This window comes from Lithobates pipiens, unplaced genomic scaffold (assembly GCF_037356315.1).
Source record: "Lithobates pipiens isolate NorthernLeopardFrog02 unplaced genomic scaffold, aLitPip1_a1.2 Scaffold_16, whole genome shotgun sequence".
Taxonomy (NCBI): Eukaryota; Metazoa; Chordata; class Amphibia; order Anura; family Ranidae; genus Lithobates; species Lithobates pipiens.
In genome coordinates, this window is record NW_027507748.1 from 65,796,617 (window position 1) to 65,815,923 (window position 19,307).

Genomic DNA, 19,307 nt, shown 5'->3' on the forward strand with positions numbered 1-19,307 from the left:
AGGATGTGCTATGTATGCAAATCTCCTTTACACTGTCCATATCCATCCCTTGTACCTGTGATGTCTTGGTATATGTACTATTTATGATCTCTTCAATTGCCACATATTTGCACTGCCAGTCCCATGTACCTGTCATATCGGATGATCTGTGCTATGTATGATCTCTTAAATTCTCCTCTGCACTGTCCATCACTTTTACCTGTCATGTCTGAGGACCTGTTGTTTGTATGATCTGAACTCTCCTTTGTCCCGTCCATCTGTACCCGTCTTATCAGAGGGCCTGTGCTATATCTGATCTCCTCACCTGGCACCTCTTCTCTGCATTGTCCATAACCTTACCTGTCATATCTGAGGACCTGTGCTATATCTGATCTCCTAAACTGGCACCTATCCTCTACCATTTCCATCCCCTGTACCTGTCATATCTGAGGACCTGTGCTATATCTGATCTCCTAAGCTTTTTTTTTTTTTGCTGTGTCCATCCCCTGTACCTGTCATATCTGAGGATCTGGGCTATGTTTGCTCTCCTAAGCTCTTCTTTGCCCTGTCCATCCCCTGTACCTGTCATATCTGAGGATCTGGGCTATGTTTGCTCTTCTAAGCCCTTCTCTGCCCTGTCCATCCCCTATACCTGTCATATCTGAGGATCTGGGCTATGTTTGCTCTCCTAAGCTCTTCTTTGCCCTGTCCATCCCCTGTACCTGTCATATCTGAGGACTTTTCCTATATCTAACCTCCTAAACTGGCACCTCTATTCTGCAATGTCAATACCCTGTACATGTCATGTCTGAGAACCTGTGCTATGCATGATCGCCTAAACTGGCACCTCTTCTCTGCCCTGTCCATCCCTTGTACCTGTCATAACTGATGGTCTGTGCTGTTTGATCTCCTAAACTGGCACCTTTTTTTCTGCCCTGTCCATACCCTATACCTGTTATATATGATAACCCATGCTATGTATCATCTCCTAAACTGGCACCTCTTCTCTGCTCTATCCATCCCTTGTACCTGTCATACCTGATGACCTGTGCAATATATGATCACCTAAATGGGCACCTCTTCTCTGCCCTATCTATCCCGTGTACCTGTCACACCTGATGACCTGTGCAATATCTGATCTCCTAAACTGACACTTCTCCTCTGCCCTATCTATTCCCTGTACCTGTCATACCTGATGACCTGTGCAATATCTGATCTCCTAAACTGGCACTTTTTCTCTGTCATGTCCATACCCTATGCCTGTTATATATCTTGACCTGTGCTATATATCACCTCCTAAACAGGCACCACTTTCAACCCTGTCCATCCTGTCATGTCTGGTGACCTGTGCTATATATCGGATCTCTTAAGCTCTTCTCTGCCCTTACCATCCCTTATCATTGTAGCAGGTGAGAGTTTCCTCTTCTAGGAGGTGTGAAGCCATCTCCAGTGTGATGAGTGCTGGGGGTGGTCCCTGAAATGCTCATTTAATAAGAAGATTCTGTGCTGTAGAAGAATGGCAAGTGAACACAGCATCAGCATCAGCACCAGCAGCATCAGGCAGAGATGTGACTCTCCAGCAGCATGCTGCCTGCCTTCCAGTGCAGACTTAATCATCCAGCATCCCTTCTCCTAGCCAAACATGGAGATTAGAATTGCTTTTATCATCAGCTTCCCAGCAAAGATTCAATCATCCCTGGCAGGGGCAGCTCTTTAAAGTAGTTGCAGTGGGAGTGATGGGAGGTTAATCTGCTGGAGATCACTGCATGCTGCTCCTGTCTCCCTCCTTCACTTTTCCTGGACTGTCAGGACTGGAGAGCCCAGCTGAGGACCTTTGCCTTGCCTTGGGGGAGCTGAGGAGGAGAAGAGGCTGCCCCGGCTTGTGGTTGCTTTGTGATGGGCTAGCGGAGAGCTGGGAGCATAGCATGAGGATGAAGCCTGGTTGGCAGCCCCTGCCTAGCTCATGATCGCTAGGAAATTGCAGCATGGGCACCGCTGACCAGTCCTTGGTGAGGATGCATCTCTCTGGCTGCTGTGGACTTTTCTTCCCCTTCTTCTACATTCTCATTGGCATGCTCCCGCAGATGTCCCAGCAAGTTCTAAGGATCGGTGAGTAGGAGCATGCCAGCTGCAAGCCAGCCCAAAGTGCAGGCAGACAGTCCCCAACTGAAAGCAATGGCATTGTCTGTAGCAGTGGCCGGTAATTGTGCCTAGCAAGCCAGGGCAGAATTAAAACAGCTGACTTTTTTTTTTTTGCAGGTACAAGTTCCAGCTCTCCAATGTATGACCTGGCATAAGCAGTGCATTTGATTGCTGTATTAGAAAAAGAAAACCTTCAAAAATTAGTTAGAAGTTAGCATTGATGGCTGACTTTGTTTGCAGGTGCAAGTTCCTGGGCTCCTATGCCTAAGCTTGGACAAGCAGGGCACTTGATTGCAATAGGCAAAGGAAAAAAGATGACGATGACAGACTGTACACCTACAAAATAAGTTAGCAATTACAGCTTTATTGTTGCCCAGGCTTAAGAGGATTTATTGACAACCTGTAGCTCCCTAGAAGTAGAACTAAAAGCACCAGCTGAACTTTAGATGCCAGTTCCGTCTGTTTTTAAATTACTTGTGTGTTTTTTAGGGGATTTTGATTCCATACCATCTTTGCTGGTTGGTTTTCTATATAGGTAAATGGGTTGTGTATATTGATCCCCAAAAGTGATTTTCTATATAGATATGAGGGGTGTATACTGATATCCAAAATTGATTTCCTAAATAAATAGGGGTGGTGTATACTGACCTCCAAGAGTGATTTTCTATATAGATATGGGTTGTGGATACTGATCCGCAAATTGATTTTTCATATATGTATATGGGTTTTGTATAATGACCCCCAAAAGTGATTTTCTATACAGGTATGGGTTGTGTATACTAATCCCCAAATGTGATTTTTCTATATAAGTATATGGGTGGATTATAATGATACCCAAAAGTGAATTCTATATAGGTATGGGTTGTGTATAGTGATTTTCTATATAAGTATATGAGTTGTGTATAATGATCACAAAAGTGGTTTCCTATATAGGAATGGGTTGTGTATACTGATACCTAAGAGGGATTTTCTACATAAGTATGGGTTGTATACAATAATCCCCCGAAGTGATCTTCTATATAGATATGGGTTGTATTTACTAATCCCCAAAAGTGATTTTCTGTATAAGTTAATGAGTTGTGTATAATGATCCCCAGAAGTTGTTTGCTATATAGATATAGGTTGTGTATTCTGAACCCCAAGAGTGATTTTCTATATAAGTATATAGGTTGTGTATAACAATCCCCAAAATTGATTTCCTATATAGGTATGGGTGGTGTATACTGATTCCCAAAAGTAATTTTCTAAGTATATGAGTTGTCTATAATGATCCCCAAAAGTGATTTCCTACATAGGTATGGGTTATGTATACTGATCCCCAAGAGTGATTTTCTATATATACAGTATGTATATGTGTTGTGTCTACTGATCCCCAAGAATAATTTTTATATAGTTATAGGGATTTTGTATACTGTTTCCCAAAAAATTATTTTCTATATAAGTCTATATAAGTATATGAGTTGTCTATAATGATCCCCAAAAGTGATTTCTTACATAGGTATGGGTTATGTATACTGTTCCCCAAGAGTGATTTTCAAAATACAGTATGTATAATGTATATGTGTTGTGTCTACTGATCCCTAAGAATATTTTTTTTTATATAGGTATAAGGGTTGTGTATAATGACCCCCAAAAATATTTTTTTATATAGGTATAAGGGTGGAGTATAATGATTCCCAAGAGCGTTGTTACAAATCACTATATATGCACATAGACTAAGGATGAATGAATTTAATGATTGCCTGTTGAATTTGCAAGGCTGCTGTTATAGTATAGTATAAATGTAAAAAGACAAAAGAACATTAAAAGATAAAAATTCAATTTACTATGTTGAAAGGGGTGGGTGGTTACTGTATGCTTGGTTAGTTCTGAAATCCAGGATTTTTTTTTTCTTGACAACCTGTCAGGGTCCCTGGAAGTAAGTGACAAGTGACAACTATACATTTTATATAGAGGAGTAAGCGGTGGCACCCAGTTAGTTCCTTGATTGAGGTGGGTGGCTTTGCTTACTGGAAGCTGTGCAGCAACTTTCCAATAGCAGCACGTGGTACGCACTTAACCCTTTGAGATATACAGGAACCAAAAAGCCATTTATTTTTTAATCATTTTAGGTATGCCAAGACGTATTGCAATCCCTTCAGATGTATGGATACCTGTAAACTGTACTGGCTTTGTATATACAGGACACTTGCATGTAGTAGAGTATGTTGGTTCTAGTAGTGTTGGCTTCTTCTCGATCCTCTAGATCTGCCCATCATACAAGCCATCCCTGATACCCAGGCTCACACATAACTCCTCCACTACAGAGAGGATGCTGATGATGCGCTTGCAAGCCAATAGGAGAGGATGCGGATCTAACAGAGCGATGGAACTGCCTGAACTTCCCCAAAACTGCACACATCACACACACAATCAATGGTCTCAACACATAGCAGAAGCTTCATCTTCACGCTTCCTTGGATCTGATTGTGTTCAGAGACATTCTGGTTCCCACTGCCCTACTAGCTGCTGATTACAACCACTTATCTTCACGCACACCATGCCTAATACTTTGTATTCATCAGAGTTGATACAGCAAATAGAAAAACGATGTTGTACAGAAAGGCTTCATACACTTAAAGGCAAAGGATAGAAGATTGTTAGCAAAGTCTAGAACAGCCATTTTCAACCTTTTTAACATGAGGGAACTCTTGAATTGACTTTCTGGTCTGGAACCTCTGCTAATAGTTTTAATATCTACAGCTTATAGTACATTAGTGTAATGGTCTTTGGGAAGAATCCCCCTTACATAGAAGATCATTGTTGTCAGGGATTATTTAGTTGTGGCTCAAGGAACCCCTAACAACCTCTGGAGGAACCCTACAGTTCTATGGAACCCTTGTTGAGAAAAGTTGGTTTAGGAGCAACTATAAGCAGGTAGCAGATTTTTTTTTTTCAGTTATCGATTTGAAGAGATGCATAACAATGTAAATAATGAAAACACTAGTTGTTATCCGTGCGCAATTTAATAAACAAATGACGAAGTTCAAGAAGCTTAACAGACCACAAACACTTTGAAGTGTAAAGCCGCGTACACACGGGCGGACTGTCTGTCCAACTTAGTCCGCCGAAACACATTTCAGCGGACAGTCCGCTCGTGTGTGGGCTTCAGCGGACTTTTTCAGCGTGCAGTCTGGCGGACTAAGTATTTCGGAATTTCCGTAATATTGTCTGTCCAACTTTGGTTTCAGCGGACAGTCCGCTCGTGAGTAGGCTAGTTGGACGGACTAAGTATGGCGCATGCTCAGAAAGGATTTACACGGTGGAAGGTTGCATTGCTGTGTATTGGACGTCCTATTTCTAGTCCCGTCGTACGTGCTGTACACGTCATCGCGCAAGCTTTCAACGGACTGTTTGTTCATCGTGTGTGGCCAAGTCCGTTCATTCAAAAGTAGGACGGACTGTCCGTCGGATTGTCTGACGGACTTAGTTGGCCAGACAGTCCGCCCGTGTGTACGCGGCTTAAGAATAGTTTCCAGGCCATGTGTGCCTATTGTGGTAGAGTAGCAGAGTGTGCAATAGCAGGTCACTCCATCTGCAGTGGCACAGCTAACGATAGCTTAAAGGGCAACTGTAGTTACATAGTATGTGAGGTCGAAAAAAAGACTCAAGTCCATCAAGTCCAACCTATGTGTGTGATTATATGTCAGTATTACATTGTATATCCCTGTATGTTGCGGTCGTTTAGGTGCTTATCTAATAGTTTCTTGAAACTATCGATGCTCCTCGCTGAGACCACCGCTTGTGGAAGGGAATTCCACATCCTTGCTGCTCTTACAGTAGAGAACCCTCTACGTATTTTAAGGTTAAACCTCTTTTCTTCTAATTTTAATGAGTGGCCACGAGTCTTGATAAAAGCCCTTCCGCGAAAAAGATTTATCCCTATTGTGGGGTCCACAATCTTACACAATTAGTCTTTTTATTTTATTTTTTTAATCTTGTTGAATATTTTTATTAAAGAAACGTTTTATAAGAATTACAGTTATTGAGGGAGGTTAAAACGAGTGATAACATGTCTCTAATGGCAGCTGGGAGTAAACTTTATATCAATATAGAAGTGTGCACATAAATCATAGAAGAACATTTCCACAGCATGTCACCCAAGAGAGAGCAGTAATTCTGTAAAAGAGGAAAGGGCGATGGAGCACAAAATGGTGTCAAGCAAGTGGAAGAGGGTCAGGTGAACACTCCTAGGGACATTGGTAGAACCAAACTGCAGATACTTGGATGCATCTAGAATGTTTTTTGTAATCCATTTATAAAATCCAAAAAGTAATAATGTAGTCATTCAAATGACAACTTTTGTCACTTCTTGCCATTACAAGTTGGAGTGAACCATTGACATTGATTCAAATGTGAGTGAAAACTCATCTCTCCATGGCCACTCCTGTTTGGAATCACCGAGATCAGGGGTATCCAACCTGGATCACATGTGGCCCAAGATGGCTATGAATGTGGCCCAACATAAAATTGTAAACTTACTTAAAAATGTTGATTTTTTGGGGGGATTTTTTTGTAAAAATGTGTTTACACCTAACGAACACGTGAAGCCAAAGAAAAATGTGACAGTGTCTCTTTACTGGACTTTTATAAGTGTTATCTCCTTAAAGAAAAATCTCCCTCTTTTCACAATCGTGCCGTATTCATGTCATCAGTTTTTGGCTGCACCTATGTTTGTGAGCAACTATTTTCAAAGATAAGGCTCACAAAGGGCAAAATTAGAACCAAAATATCTGAGGAGCACCTTAAGAAATTCATTGAGAATTGCTACTACATCCATCAAACCAGATATTGATGTGTTCGTTTATCAAAAACTGTTTCAAATATCACACTAGTTATCTGTTGTTCTCTTTTACTTTTATAATAAAAAATAATACAAAAAGTGAATAAAGTCTTATTTTATTAGATAGGTTCATTATCTATATCAGTGATCGTTAACTTGTAATCTGCTTGATTTTTTCTGCTCATCAGCTATCCTTATTGTTAATGTATTTTATGTGTGGTCCAAGACAATTCCTCTTCTTCCAATGTGGCCTATGAAGGTCAAAAGGTTGGACAACACTGACTTAAACGTTCTACTCCATTCACTGCCTTAGGGACAGAGATCACATGAGAGTTGGTGGTCCTGGTTTATAGTGATGCCACAAGCTCTAACAATGATAACAAGGCACATATATTAGATATCTATTAGATAGCCTGATAATCAACAAATTCTACTGAGTTGATCGGGAAGGTTAGGAGAGAGGATGGGTATGACCATGCAAGTCATAAAGTTTTTATATGTTTGTTATTATATTTGGGCAGTTCAATATGTATTGGCCTCAAGTTGTATGCCCCTTGAAAACGATGACTTTCAGAAAGTCACTATTTGTACAAGTACCCCAATCTCCAATGTGACAATGCTTGGGCCCATCGGTATACTCATTTAGGCATCTGGTGATCCATTGAGGGATGACATTGAGGGAGTACCATTCCATTGCTACAGGAAAGTAGAGGAAATGCAGGGAATGCTGGGGAAATACAGCCTGTAAGAAACCTTTTTTGTTAACAACTTAGTTGCAAATAAAAAAAAAAGACAATACTGAGCATACAAAATGTGATAGTAATACATTAAAAGAATTGGTATTGCAATTCACAATGAAAGGTTAGAAAAATTAGGTCTGCAAAAGTCAACTGACCAGTCAAGTGGTAAATTATTATAATTATTATATTATATTATGGTATATCAATATCATATTTATAATGGTATCCAAGGTCAATACAAAAGCTATTATCTTTTGAACTTTTTACAGCAGGGGCTGCACAAAGGACAAGGAGACATTGGTTCATTTTAGAATAATTCCCAATCCCAGTGTGGCAAGGATTTCTGTTTGTAGATGTAGTTATGCAGTGAATTGTCCTGCCAAGTGACGCACTGATGGCAAAGCCAACAATGGAATTTAGATTGGGTGATACACCTACAAATAATATCCAGTACATTGATCTGATTATTTTTGTGAGGATAAAATATTGTCTGTTGCAAGGTAAAATTTCCCACATATTCACAAGGGTATTTTCCTTCCTCTGGACCACAATGTCTAAAGTTTTTCAAGGGTTATACTTGATGTACATCAGGATGGTATAGGTTTTTGTCTTACTTTATGATGATAAATGTATTCAGAGAAACCAATTAACTCACCACTACGAGAATGCTTTTCTTGGTGGAGTTGCCCCATTTCCGAAAGGTCACCCCCCTCCTTGGTCTCTGTATTTCATGTGGCCATTTTGTAAATTGATGTCATCTATAGTCGACTTCTTTTTCCTTGTTTTGTGCCAACCGGCCGATGACATCACACCAGATCTGCAAAAAACAAGAAAAATAGCCCTGGGACTTTAGCTGAGGTGAGAGAGGTTTAGCCAATGTCCACAGCAAACACTGAGACAAAATCAATGTATTTGTTTCAAAATGTTATGTAACAGAGCAGCAACAACAATGATTGTGAGTAGTAGTAATAGCCAATGTACACAACACAGATGAAAGTAAATATACAAATATTTATTACAAATGTTGTACATCCATGAGCAACAATAAAACGTAAAAGTTGTTGGGTCAGTAAATACACATACACAATAAGAAAATAAAATGTACATACATGTGGACAGGGAAGTATGTAAACACAATGCAGATATCAATAATACCCAGCATGTACTGGCATACAACAAGCATCAATAAAGCCCTATGCATTTCACGAGACTGTGCTCGCTTCTTCAGGGGCGGATGCATGAATGTTGTATCTGCAATGTAAATAATAAGATCAATAAATGTATGTTGTTGATAAATGGGGCAGGCGGAATAATTGGCAAGAGAGGTCTGAAACAGAGACCTCATACTTACCGAAGGTCTGAGATAAATCGCCAAATGCTGGAAATCAAAATGACAGCCGTGTAGTGCATCCAGCTCGGGAGCTGAGGGGGCGGATTTTCCCCTGTTGTGGCCTTTGTTTGTTCCGCACCCTCAGCTTCCGAGCCGCATGCACTAAACGGTTGCCATTTTGATATTCAGCGTTTGGCGATTTATCTCAGAGCTTCGGTAAGTATTGCTGGGTATTATTAATGTCTTCAGTTTACATACTTCCCTGTCCTATGTACATTTTATTTTCTTATTGTGTATGTGTATTTACTGCTGCTCTGTTACATAACGTTTTGAAAGAAAGAAATTGATTTTGTCTCAGTGTTTGCTGTGGACATTGGCTAAACCTCTCTCACATCATCTAAAGTCCCAGGACTATTTTTCTTGTCTTTTTGTGCATTATTAGGGATGGAGGTGTCAGAGGGGTCACACCAGACCTTAATCTCCCTTCTTTGGTTACACCAGATCTGGATCATGCACAGTCCAAGATATGGGGTAGCATGCTTTTGAACATACGGCACACAAACCATAAAAGATCTGGCATATTTGGCAGAGATATTCTCGGATGGCTTACTGTTCAGTAACATGTCACCCCAGATCTCGCCCCAGATCAGACAAGATCACCTGGGAATGTATTGGTGATGTGATGTCCCCAGGGTACACCTGTGTGAGGCTGCATTGACCAGTACCTTAGGGGAACCTGGAAATGTCTGGAAAAAGGTATTTTAGGAAAAACTATTTAATTAAAAAATTGACTTGATGTTTATGCATGTGCATGCAGAGATGCATACACCATGTATTTGTGTGTTGGGGGGGGGGGGGGGCACTTTAACAGCTTCTGTGAACTGACAACAATTAATACAGGGTCATAACTATGTGTTATAGAGCCCCATAGCAAAACCATTAAGAGACCCCCCTGTCTCCCCAATCTTCATCTTTAAACTGTTACTAAACTCAGGATCCTGCATTCACTTTATCTGGTTTCCCACAGTACTAGGGTTGCCACCTGTCCAGGATTCACCCGGACAGTTCTGGTTTGGAAGCATGCGTCCAGGTTTCAGACTGCCTGAAACCCGGACACATTATTCAGACTAGACCATGGCTTCCCAGCAGGGTTACTGGCTGCAGTTATCTAAGCTGAGAGTGTCTGTTACACCCTCTTTCACACTGCCTAAAGCCAGCACTCCCCCCTTCCCCCAAACCAGTGTTTCTCAAATCCAGTCCTCAGGCCCCCCCAACAGGTCATGTTTTCAGGTTTTCCATTATTTTTCACAGGTGATTTGATCAGTTTCAATGCCTTAGCAATTACCACAGCCGTTTCATCTGAGGGAAATCCTGAAAACATGACCTGTTGGGGGGGCCTGAGGACTGGATTTGAGAAACACTGCCCCAAACACACAGACAGGAAAGGAGAGAGGGCTTGATCTGTATCTCTTACTCTCTTAATTAGAAGTCCAGCAGCTTCAGCTACATCTGGATGAGAGGTGCTGACTGCCAAGGGGTGAGTGAGCTCACCATCCATCCCTGTCTGTGACTGAAGTCTCCCCCCTTCTCTCTCCTGCCTCTGAGAGAGTACACTTAGGTAAATCAGGGTTCTCAGAGCACCCTTTACATCAGAGTTCCCCTTTACACCAAAGAGCACAGTGTTCCCTCTTACATCAAAGTCCTCTCCTTACATCAGAGTTCTTAGTCTTCCCCCTTAAATCAGGGTTCCCAGAGCATCCCTTATGTTAGAGTCCCCAGAATTCTCCCATACAGTGAAAGGGAACTCTGCAAGTTCAGATGTAAAAGGGGAACTCTGTGGACTCTGATGTAAAGGGGAACTCTTGTTATTAATGTCATATGATTAGAAATGTTATTTAATAGCAAAATATATGTATAGTTTATAAAAAAAAATAAAAAAATTCAGTGCGCTGATAAAGTGTTCGGGTTTGACTTGAAGAAAAGGTGGCAACCCTACACAGTACACCAGACAAGGAAATCGAATTATTTCAGTAAATATAAACTGCTAAATACTTTTTATCATCAGCAGTATTTAACAGGCTTATGACTTCTATCTGAGTCTTGTTAAAGCTTGTAGGAGGAGTTGTCATTCTCCTCTGACTGTCCTATGAGGTTGCATAACCCCTGACCCTCTGTCTGGACAGTTCTAATTGGCCCTGTGCTGAAAAAAAAACAGTTCTGATTGGCACACTCCTAAGAAAAAAAAAACTCTCTAGCAGTACACACCAAACTGAGCATGTGCAGCTTGCCCCCAAGGCTTTCTATTATCAGGAGAGGGTTTGGGGACTGTCAAAGAAGGTGAGGATCAGACAAGACAGAATAAAACATCCTTTTTACACCATGCAGAGGATTAAACCCCTATGTTCCACAGTGAGTATAACCAGCATGGTTTATTGCATATACAGACTGATTTTACTGTTGTGGGTTTAGTAACACTTTAAATTCCTCTAGCGATACACTATATGTATTGCTTTCATAACCATCATACAGAGGTTACCATGTGTTCATGCTTTGTCTAAAAGCATTTGCTAGTCCTACCTGCAAACAAATAGATATCTGCTTCTGGGCCCCATAACAGTTAGAACAATCATACTGTCTGTTAAAGCTAAAATGATATCCTTGAATTCATTTCAAACCACCAAAAGCAAACCTTTGTCAAGTAATAACTAGAAAAATGAGTACAAAATATTTGCAGGCATACCTAGGGCAAACCTTTTGTGCTGGAATTTATTTTTTTCCTGTTTTGATGTTCTCCTCTTTATGTTTTGTACTTTGTGTATACATTTTATAGCTTATGTAATAAAAATGTAGCAAAGGGTAAAGACGTGCTTCTTAAAAGCTGGACACATACACAGATTGCCTTTCTTCTGATATGGGGAGTTAAGATTCGATCTTTCAAGCATCTGTTTTTACATGGTAAAGTTCTGCAGCAGACGACCTTGGCTAAAGATAATAGCTCTAATGCTGCGTACACACGACTGGACTTTCCATCGGAATGAACTCTGACGGACTTTTCGACTGATTTTTCGACAGAGTTCCGCTGAAACGGACTTGCCTACACACAATCACACCAAAGTCTGATCGTTTAACGTGATGACGTACGATGACTAGAAAAAAAGAAGTTCAATAGCCAGTAGCCAATAGCTGCCTTTGCGTTGTTGTTGGTCCGTCGGACCTGCATACAGACGAGTGGTTTTCTCGATATGAACTGGTTTCGGTGGAAAGATTTGAAACATGATTTAAATTCCGTCACATTTTTCAACAGAAAAGGTCCAATGAAACCCACACATGATCGAATTGTCCGACGGATTTGTTCCGTCTGAACTTTGCTGTCGAAAAGTCCAGTCGTGTGTACACGGCATTAGACACATGAATACAGATGAAAAGTACTGATGGGTAGTTTGGTCCATTATTGGCCATCATTGGTGGATAAAACTAACCAATTTTATTTATGATGGATGCATCAGTCTGAATCGTTTATCTCCCAACTGTCCCAAATTTGGAGGGACTGTCCCTGATTTGGAGCAATGTCCCTCTGTCCCTCTTTCCTCCTCATTTCTTCCTCATTTTGGTCAGATCTATATAGTTGTATATAAAATACACTTTTTATCCTTCAAAAAATGTTTCCCAGTGCTAAACCTTTTATCCAATTTCAAACTTGCTGCATTTGTAAATTTCAAAAGCCAATATAAAGGAATAGTAGTGGTAAAAAAAAGAAATAAAAAAAGAACTTGTGGGTTTAACTAATAATTTTTTGTATAATTATCCTTTAAGGGGGTGTGGCAGAGGGTGTGTCCTATGGCTACATACTGTTGCTAATAGGTGTCCCTTGTTCAAATCCGAAAAATTTTTTTTTTTTATCTTTTAGGTCTGGAGAAACAATTGTTGAAACCAAAGGTGTAACTAGAACCTTCAGGGCCTCCGTGCAAGGAACCATGAAGGGCCCCCCTGACCTTTGGTCCCGGGGCCCTTTCCAATGATTCTGGGGTCCTTGATTATGGTCCTGCAGAAGGAACCCTTCCTGAAGTCTTGGGTAGGGTTGCCACCCTTTCTTCAAGCCAAACCCAAAGACTTTAGCAGCACACAGCAAATTCATTTTTGTAATATACACTATATATATATATATTTTGTGATTGAATAACAATTCTAATTGTATATTATTAAATCACTTAGATCAGAGTCCACAGAGTTCCCCTTTACATCTGAATACACAGTTACTGAATACACTGAACTTGCAAAGTTCCCCTACACTGTAGGGGGCCCCCTTACTGTGTAGACTCTGATATAAGGGAGAACTCTGGGGACTTTGATTTAAGCAAGAACGGTGAGAACTCTGATGTAAGGGGATCACTGCAGAGTCTGATATAAGGGGGTCCTTGGTAACTGGAGCCCCCACTTATATCAATGTCCCCAGCATTCACCTTTAATCAGGGTTCCCAGAGGCCCTGTTACTTAAGAGTCTGCAGAATTTCAATTTTCCACCTATTGTTCTGTAGGGGAGGCGGATGTAAATGGATATGTTTCCATTTACACCTGCCTTGATGTGATCCAGTGAAAACAGATGGATGGATATCCATTCATCATCTGTCTAGTGGATTGGATGACAGTCAGACAGGCCCATAGAGAACAGTGACCTGCGTCCGTGTCTGCCTGCTCAGTGGGGATCAGAGATTTTCTCCTGTCCCTGCAAGGCGGGAGAGGAAGGCGTTCTTCTGGTAAGTATGGGGTCTGTGCATTGTTAGAGAGAACCCTGGAGCCTTATCCCGGGCTTCTGGGCCCCCTCCCCACAGTGGCAGAACTACAGGGCCCAGTCACAAGTGCAACTTCTGCGACCCTGAAAATTCCACCACTGGTTGAAACTTTTTTTGGATTAAACATCCTTATTCCCAGTGGCGGCCCTTCCATTAGGGACGCCTGGGTTCCGCCCCCTCTCTCCAGGCCACCCCGTATATGGTAATGGATAGATTCAGGCATAGCATGAATCTATCCATGGCCTCTGTGGCCATCCCCTATTCATGCGTCCGGCCCTCTTTGGGTCACTGGGCACATGAATTACAGTGGCAGGGGATTTTTTTGAAGCACCTGATGAATATTCGCTGTTGAAAAACTGATCCTCAATCCAGACAATCAGAAGCGGATGTGAGACCCATTTGCTGCCCCCCTCCCCCCCCAAAAAAAATCGCACCAATTGCCACTGATTATTCCAGACCTTTGGCCACCTTAATCCATAGCTACCAATCCACTGTCACCTTGTCATCAGTTTAGAGAAATTGAAACAATGGAAAGTTTATTTGATTGCTATTTTTTTTAAAAAAGATCAGTCCTCCCAAATGTGATATTTCAGTAGTATTGGTGGTTCTCTAACTTAACATGTCTTGGCTACTCCAACAACGAGAACTTCCTTCTCTAATTCCAAACTCCATTTGGTGTTTTCCTGCTCACCTTTGTGTTTTTCAGCTCCTGTTATATTCTCAATACCAGCATTTCTCAACCATGTTCCGTGGAACCTTAGGGTTTTTCTAATGGTTGCTAAAGGTTCCTTGAGCTGTGGCTGATTGACCTCCCATCTGGCATGCCTTACTAATTCCAGATCCACTGCCACTTGGCAACACCAGTAACTTGAAACAAATGGGCAGCACAGTGGTATAGTGGTTAGCACCCTCACCTAGCAGTAAGAAGGGTCGCTGGTTTGATTCCCAACCACGACACTTCCTGCCTGGAGCTTGCATGTTCTGCCTGCGTGGGTTTCCTCTGTGTACTCTGGTTTCCTTCCCCCAAAACCAAAGACATGCAGATAGGTTAATTGGCTTCTGTCTAAAATTGGCCCTAGTATAGGAATGGGGACCTTGGATTGTGGGCTCCGTGAGGGTAGGGACCAATGTGAGTGTGTAATGTACAGGGTTAGGGACAATTGTAGACACTCAGGTTGAACTGGATGTACTGGTGTCTTTATTCAACCTTACTAACTATGAAATCATCTTTTTAGCTGTTTGAAAGAGTGACATTCTGACAACCACTGTAAAGGGAGCATTATCCCCTCTGACCAACATTACATTTTTGCCATTGACCTTTACTTAATTTGGTTTTAGTAAAGATTCCCTGAGACCTGAACACAATTTCAGGGGTTCCCCTGAGGTAAAAGGTTCAGAAACGCTGCTATATACATTAAAAAAAAATCATTGCGAAAGAGGGGACCACTTGTAATGGCCATGGCAGAGGTGGAAACTCAAGGCATAGATCTCTGCAACAACTTATCCAAAGGGTATAAGAGATTTTCAGTTGTTTTTTTCCTCCGGCTTCTAACAGAAAATAGAAATTTGGGTGGACTGACCCTTTAATAGTGATGGAAGATTACGTGATCATAAAAGGTCACTGTGTAATGTTAGTTGGAGTAATAGAATTTTGGTGTGACCTGTTAACTGCTCATTTTGTCAGTTACTTACTACTGATGATTAACTGATCTAATTTATACCAACCGGACTGCTTATTTTTTACTAGACTGACTGCTTGTAAAATGCATGTCCTTGCTCGTACAGGCATGTCAGACTGGAATCTATTACAATGTGTACAGATGGAGATGACATTGAGTGTGGACCTATTACTGTGTGACAAGTGATATTAATTAAATCCATTGGTAATGAGGTTGCTATGACCCATCACTGAAGATGAGTTGAAGGTCATTTTGGGTGTGTTGTGTTTCTTGCTTGCGTAAAGTTTTTTTTTTTTTTATTGCGTAAAGTTCATTGTGGGATAAATGAAGACCGTCACTATAGACCGAGAAATGGGCACATTGTATGTTTTGACTGTGCTACTTCACAGGGGCCCTAAACTTTGACATGAGGGAGGAAGCTGAAAGGAAATGTATAATAGTTTGTACATACCTTTGTTACTTATTACGGCCAGGACTAAAAAATAAAACAACTTTTATAAACAGAATAATATGAAATATTATTTTTTTTGACCCATATAGGTGAAGTTTTACTCCGGCGAACTACGTTTTGCTCAATAGGGGATTTGTACACTGATTCCCTGCTGATTAGAGCAGAGCAAGCGGAAGACAGCTCCGTGTCTGCTTAGTTTCTTCTGACATGGACTGAGCCCGCTCTGCTCTATGGGCAGATGGGTGGAAACAGACTCCGCTGTCCTCTTATTTGATTCATTTGTTTATTTTTAGCGGACTGGATAGGAGGTGTAAACGGACACAAGTCACCGGCCAGTCCATAGAGATGAATGGACCGTCTGATCAGGTCCACCTGAAAAACTAACAGGTGGACCTGATCGGCAAAGGGGCCTTAGACTGGCCGTACATGTATACGTTTCCTTTAGATTTACCTTAAACTATGTAGTGAAAGGGCCTGTCTAACTGGATACAATTGAATGTTTTTTGTTTTTGACCTCATATTATGTGTTTTTTGGTAAATCTAAAGGAAAATTTGTACAGGAAAATTGAACATGTATAGCCAACCTTAGTCTCCTTTCCAGGTTTTCCAGTTTCTCCCTATCATTTGTTGAAAAAAAAGCTTGTTGCGCATAGAGCTCAGTAGCTCAAGATAAAATGTACACATATAAATAAATAAGTCATAACAGTAGCTACTACATGGTAAGGTTGAATAAAGACACCAGTCCATCCTGAGTGAGTGTCTACAATTGTCCCTATCCCTTGCACACTAACATCGGTCCCTACCCTCAAGAAGCACACAATCCAAGGTCCCCATTCATATACTAGGGTCGCTTTTTGGACAGAAGCCAATTTACCTACCTGCGTGTCTTTGGAGTGTGGGAGGAAACTGGAGGAAACCCATGCAGGCACAGAGAGAACATGCAAGCTCCAGGCAGGTAGTGTCGTGGTTTGGATTTGAACCAGTGACCCTTTTGACTAGGTGACTAGGTGAGAATGCTAACCACTACACCACTGTGCTGCTCCTACTACTCCTGTGTTAGAGAGACAGCTCTACCAGAGGTTCCATTAGGCTCCATCCACAGCTTGGTATTCCGTGTTGCGGGTGAAATCACTGCGATTCTGCCCACAATTCAGAAAAGCCTCAAATCGTGCAACGCCAAACCAAAGCGCGGTACGGTTTTGCCGTGATTGCCAGCTGGCGAATCGCTCCGAGTAACTTAACAAAATTCATCTGAATTTCCAAAATTCGAATATAAATCGAATTTTACATCTAATTCCATTAGAATTCGAACTGTAAACATATTTCTGAAATCAAAGACTGTGTGTGTGATTAGAGTATCATTTCAAAATAATGCTGTTTTTGTTAAGCCAAAGGTGATTTAAAGTTGTAATCATTTTAAGATATTTTATTCTTTTGTTTGTTTACTTTGCAGCATTCGAATCTAAAAACAATAACATTTTCGATTCAACCAATTCGAAATTAATCTATTCGAAAGTTTCAAATCCCCCAAAAAATCTGTATATTCCCCAAAAATTCTAAAGAAGACATAAAACAAATTCTGAATATGAATTGAACGAATCAACCTAAGCTAACGAAACTGAATAACTAGATTAACGAATCTAAATGGAACTAAACAATTTTTCTCGTCATGCACATGTCCAGTTCCAGTGGAGGAATTCCTGTGCCCACTTTTTGTTTTTGGTTCGGTTTGGGTTTTGGATATTTCCATTAGACCCAGGGAGGTCTCTTTAGCACATACCCTGGTTCTGATTGAGCAATCTTTTCTGTGAATGACCACTTCTCCCTCTATTGAAATGTGTTATTTTAATTTATTTATTTTTTTCTAGATCCACGAGTGATCCTCAGCCTGCTGGGTTGTAAAGTAGCTGTTTATATCTACTACTTTATTTTCCATTTATGTGCACTCTAAGCAAGGCGTAATTATATATCACAGCAGTGGAACAGATTGAAATGAAATGAGAAAGTGGCAAATTGGAAAGCGTAGGAAAGCAACAACTGGGAGAGAGATCAGAGGAAAAGATTGAATGTAAAATAAGGGAAGAGGACAAAGGAGAGCGCGATGATACACGCCACATACAAAAGACATGTAAATGTTTTTCGAATGCCTTAAACCACCATCTTCTTTTGTGTTGTCCATTAAAAGGAAATTCCAGCTTACTTGCTTGAACTGAAATAAATGCAAGTATAGTGACACACCTAGCATAGCAGGAACCCCAGGGGGGGGGGGGGTCATTTTTTTAAACCCCACCCCAAAAATGGTTTATAGCAATGAATCGGCGCAAGCACCAAATTGCAGGAGTGGCCAAATTGTGCTAACAGTGGAAGGGGTTCTAATGGGGCAATAAAACCTGAGCCTACTCCCCCCAATAAAACCTGAGCCTACTCCCCCCTATACACAGCACTCATACGCCACAGTCCTATTACCGAACAAAATACTTAACCCCCCCCCCCCCCCAGACCAGTTCTGACATTTCTCTCCTACATGTAAAATTCAGCTTTTTTTTTTATAAAATTAAATAAATAAATAAAGATACTTAGAACCTCCAAACATTATATATTTTTTAAGCAGAGGTCGTAAAGAATAAAATGGTGGGTGTTGCCATTCTTTTTTATTTATTTTTTCTTGTCACATGATATTTGTGCAGTGGTTTTTCAAACAGAAATGTTTTGGAAAAATTGCACTTTAACCACTTCAATACTGTGAATTTTCACCCCCTTCCTGCCCAGGCCAATTTTCAGTTTTCAGCGCTGTCACAATTTGAATGACGATTGCGTGGTCATGCAACACTGTTCCCAAATGAAATTTTTATCATTCCCCCCCACAAATAGGCCCCTTTCACACTGACGTCCCGTTCAGGCCCGCCTGTCAGTTTTTCAGGCGGACCTGAACGGGTGCTCCATAGAGCTCTATGGAGCGTCGGATGTCAGCGGTGACATGTCCGCTGACATCCGACCCGCTCCGATCCGAAAAAGTGTAACGGAGGAAAAAGCTATTTTTCCATCCGTTTGCGGATCGGATCGGGTGACGACGGGCACTGCGGTCCGTCGTCATCCGATCTCCCATAGGGGAGAGCGGCGCTGTGACAGGTCCGTCCCTGCGCAGTGTGCAGAGATGGACCTGTCATCTCCCTGCTCAGCGGGGATCGACGGAGTGATCCCCGCTGAGCAAACGGATATCCACGGGGCGGATCAGAACTGATCCGCCCCGTGTGAAAGGACCCATAGAGTTTTCTTTTGGTGGTATTTGATCATCTCTGAGGTTTTTATTTCTTGCGCTTTAAACAAAAGAAGAGTGACAAGTTTGAAAAAAAAAAACACAATATTTTTTTTAC

The 19,307-nt window shown here is 41.2% G+C and overlaps 1 protein-coding gene across 6 annotated transcripts in view; it reads left to right on the top strand.

Annotated features, from left to right (window-relative positions):
• Positions 1–1,493: 1,493 nt before the first annotated feature.
• Positions 1,494–19,307, top strand: part of GRIK1 (glutamate ionotropic receptor kainate type subunit 1) — a 626,279-nt gene continuing 608,465 nt past the window's right edge. For 4 of the 6 annotated variants that reach the window (XM_077480009.1, XM_077480011.1, XM_077480010.1 and 1 more), the window contains exon 1: positions 1,494–2,088. In XM_077480009.1, coding sequence (XP_077336135.1) covers positions 1,965–2,088 — 124 coding nt within the window. In that variant the 5' untranslated portion in view covers positions 1,494–1,964. The remainder of the gene's footprint in view (positions 2,089–19,307) is intronic. The other 2 variants (XM_077480013.1, XM_077480014.1) reach the window with 1 other exon arrangement.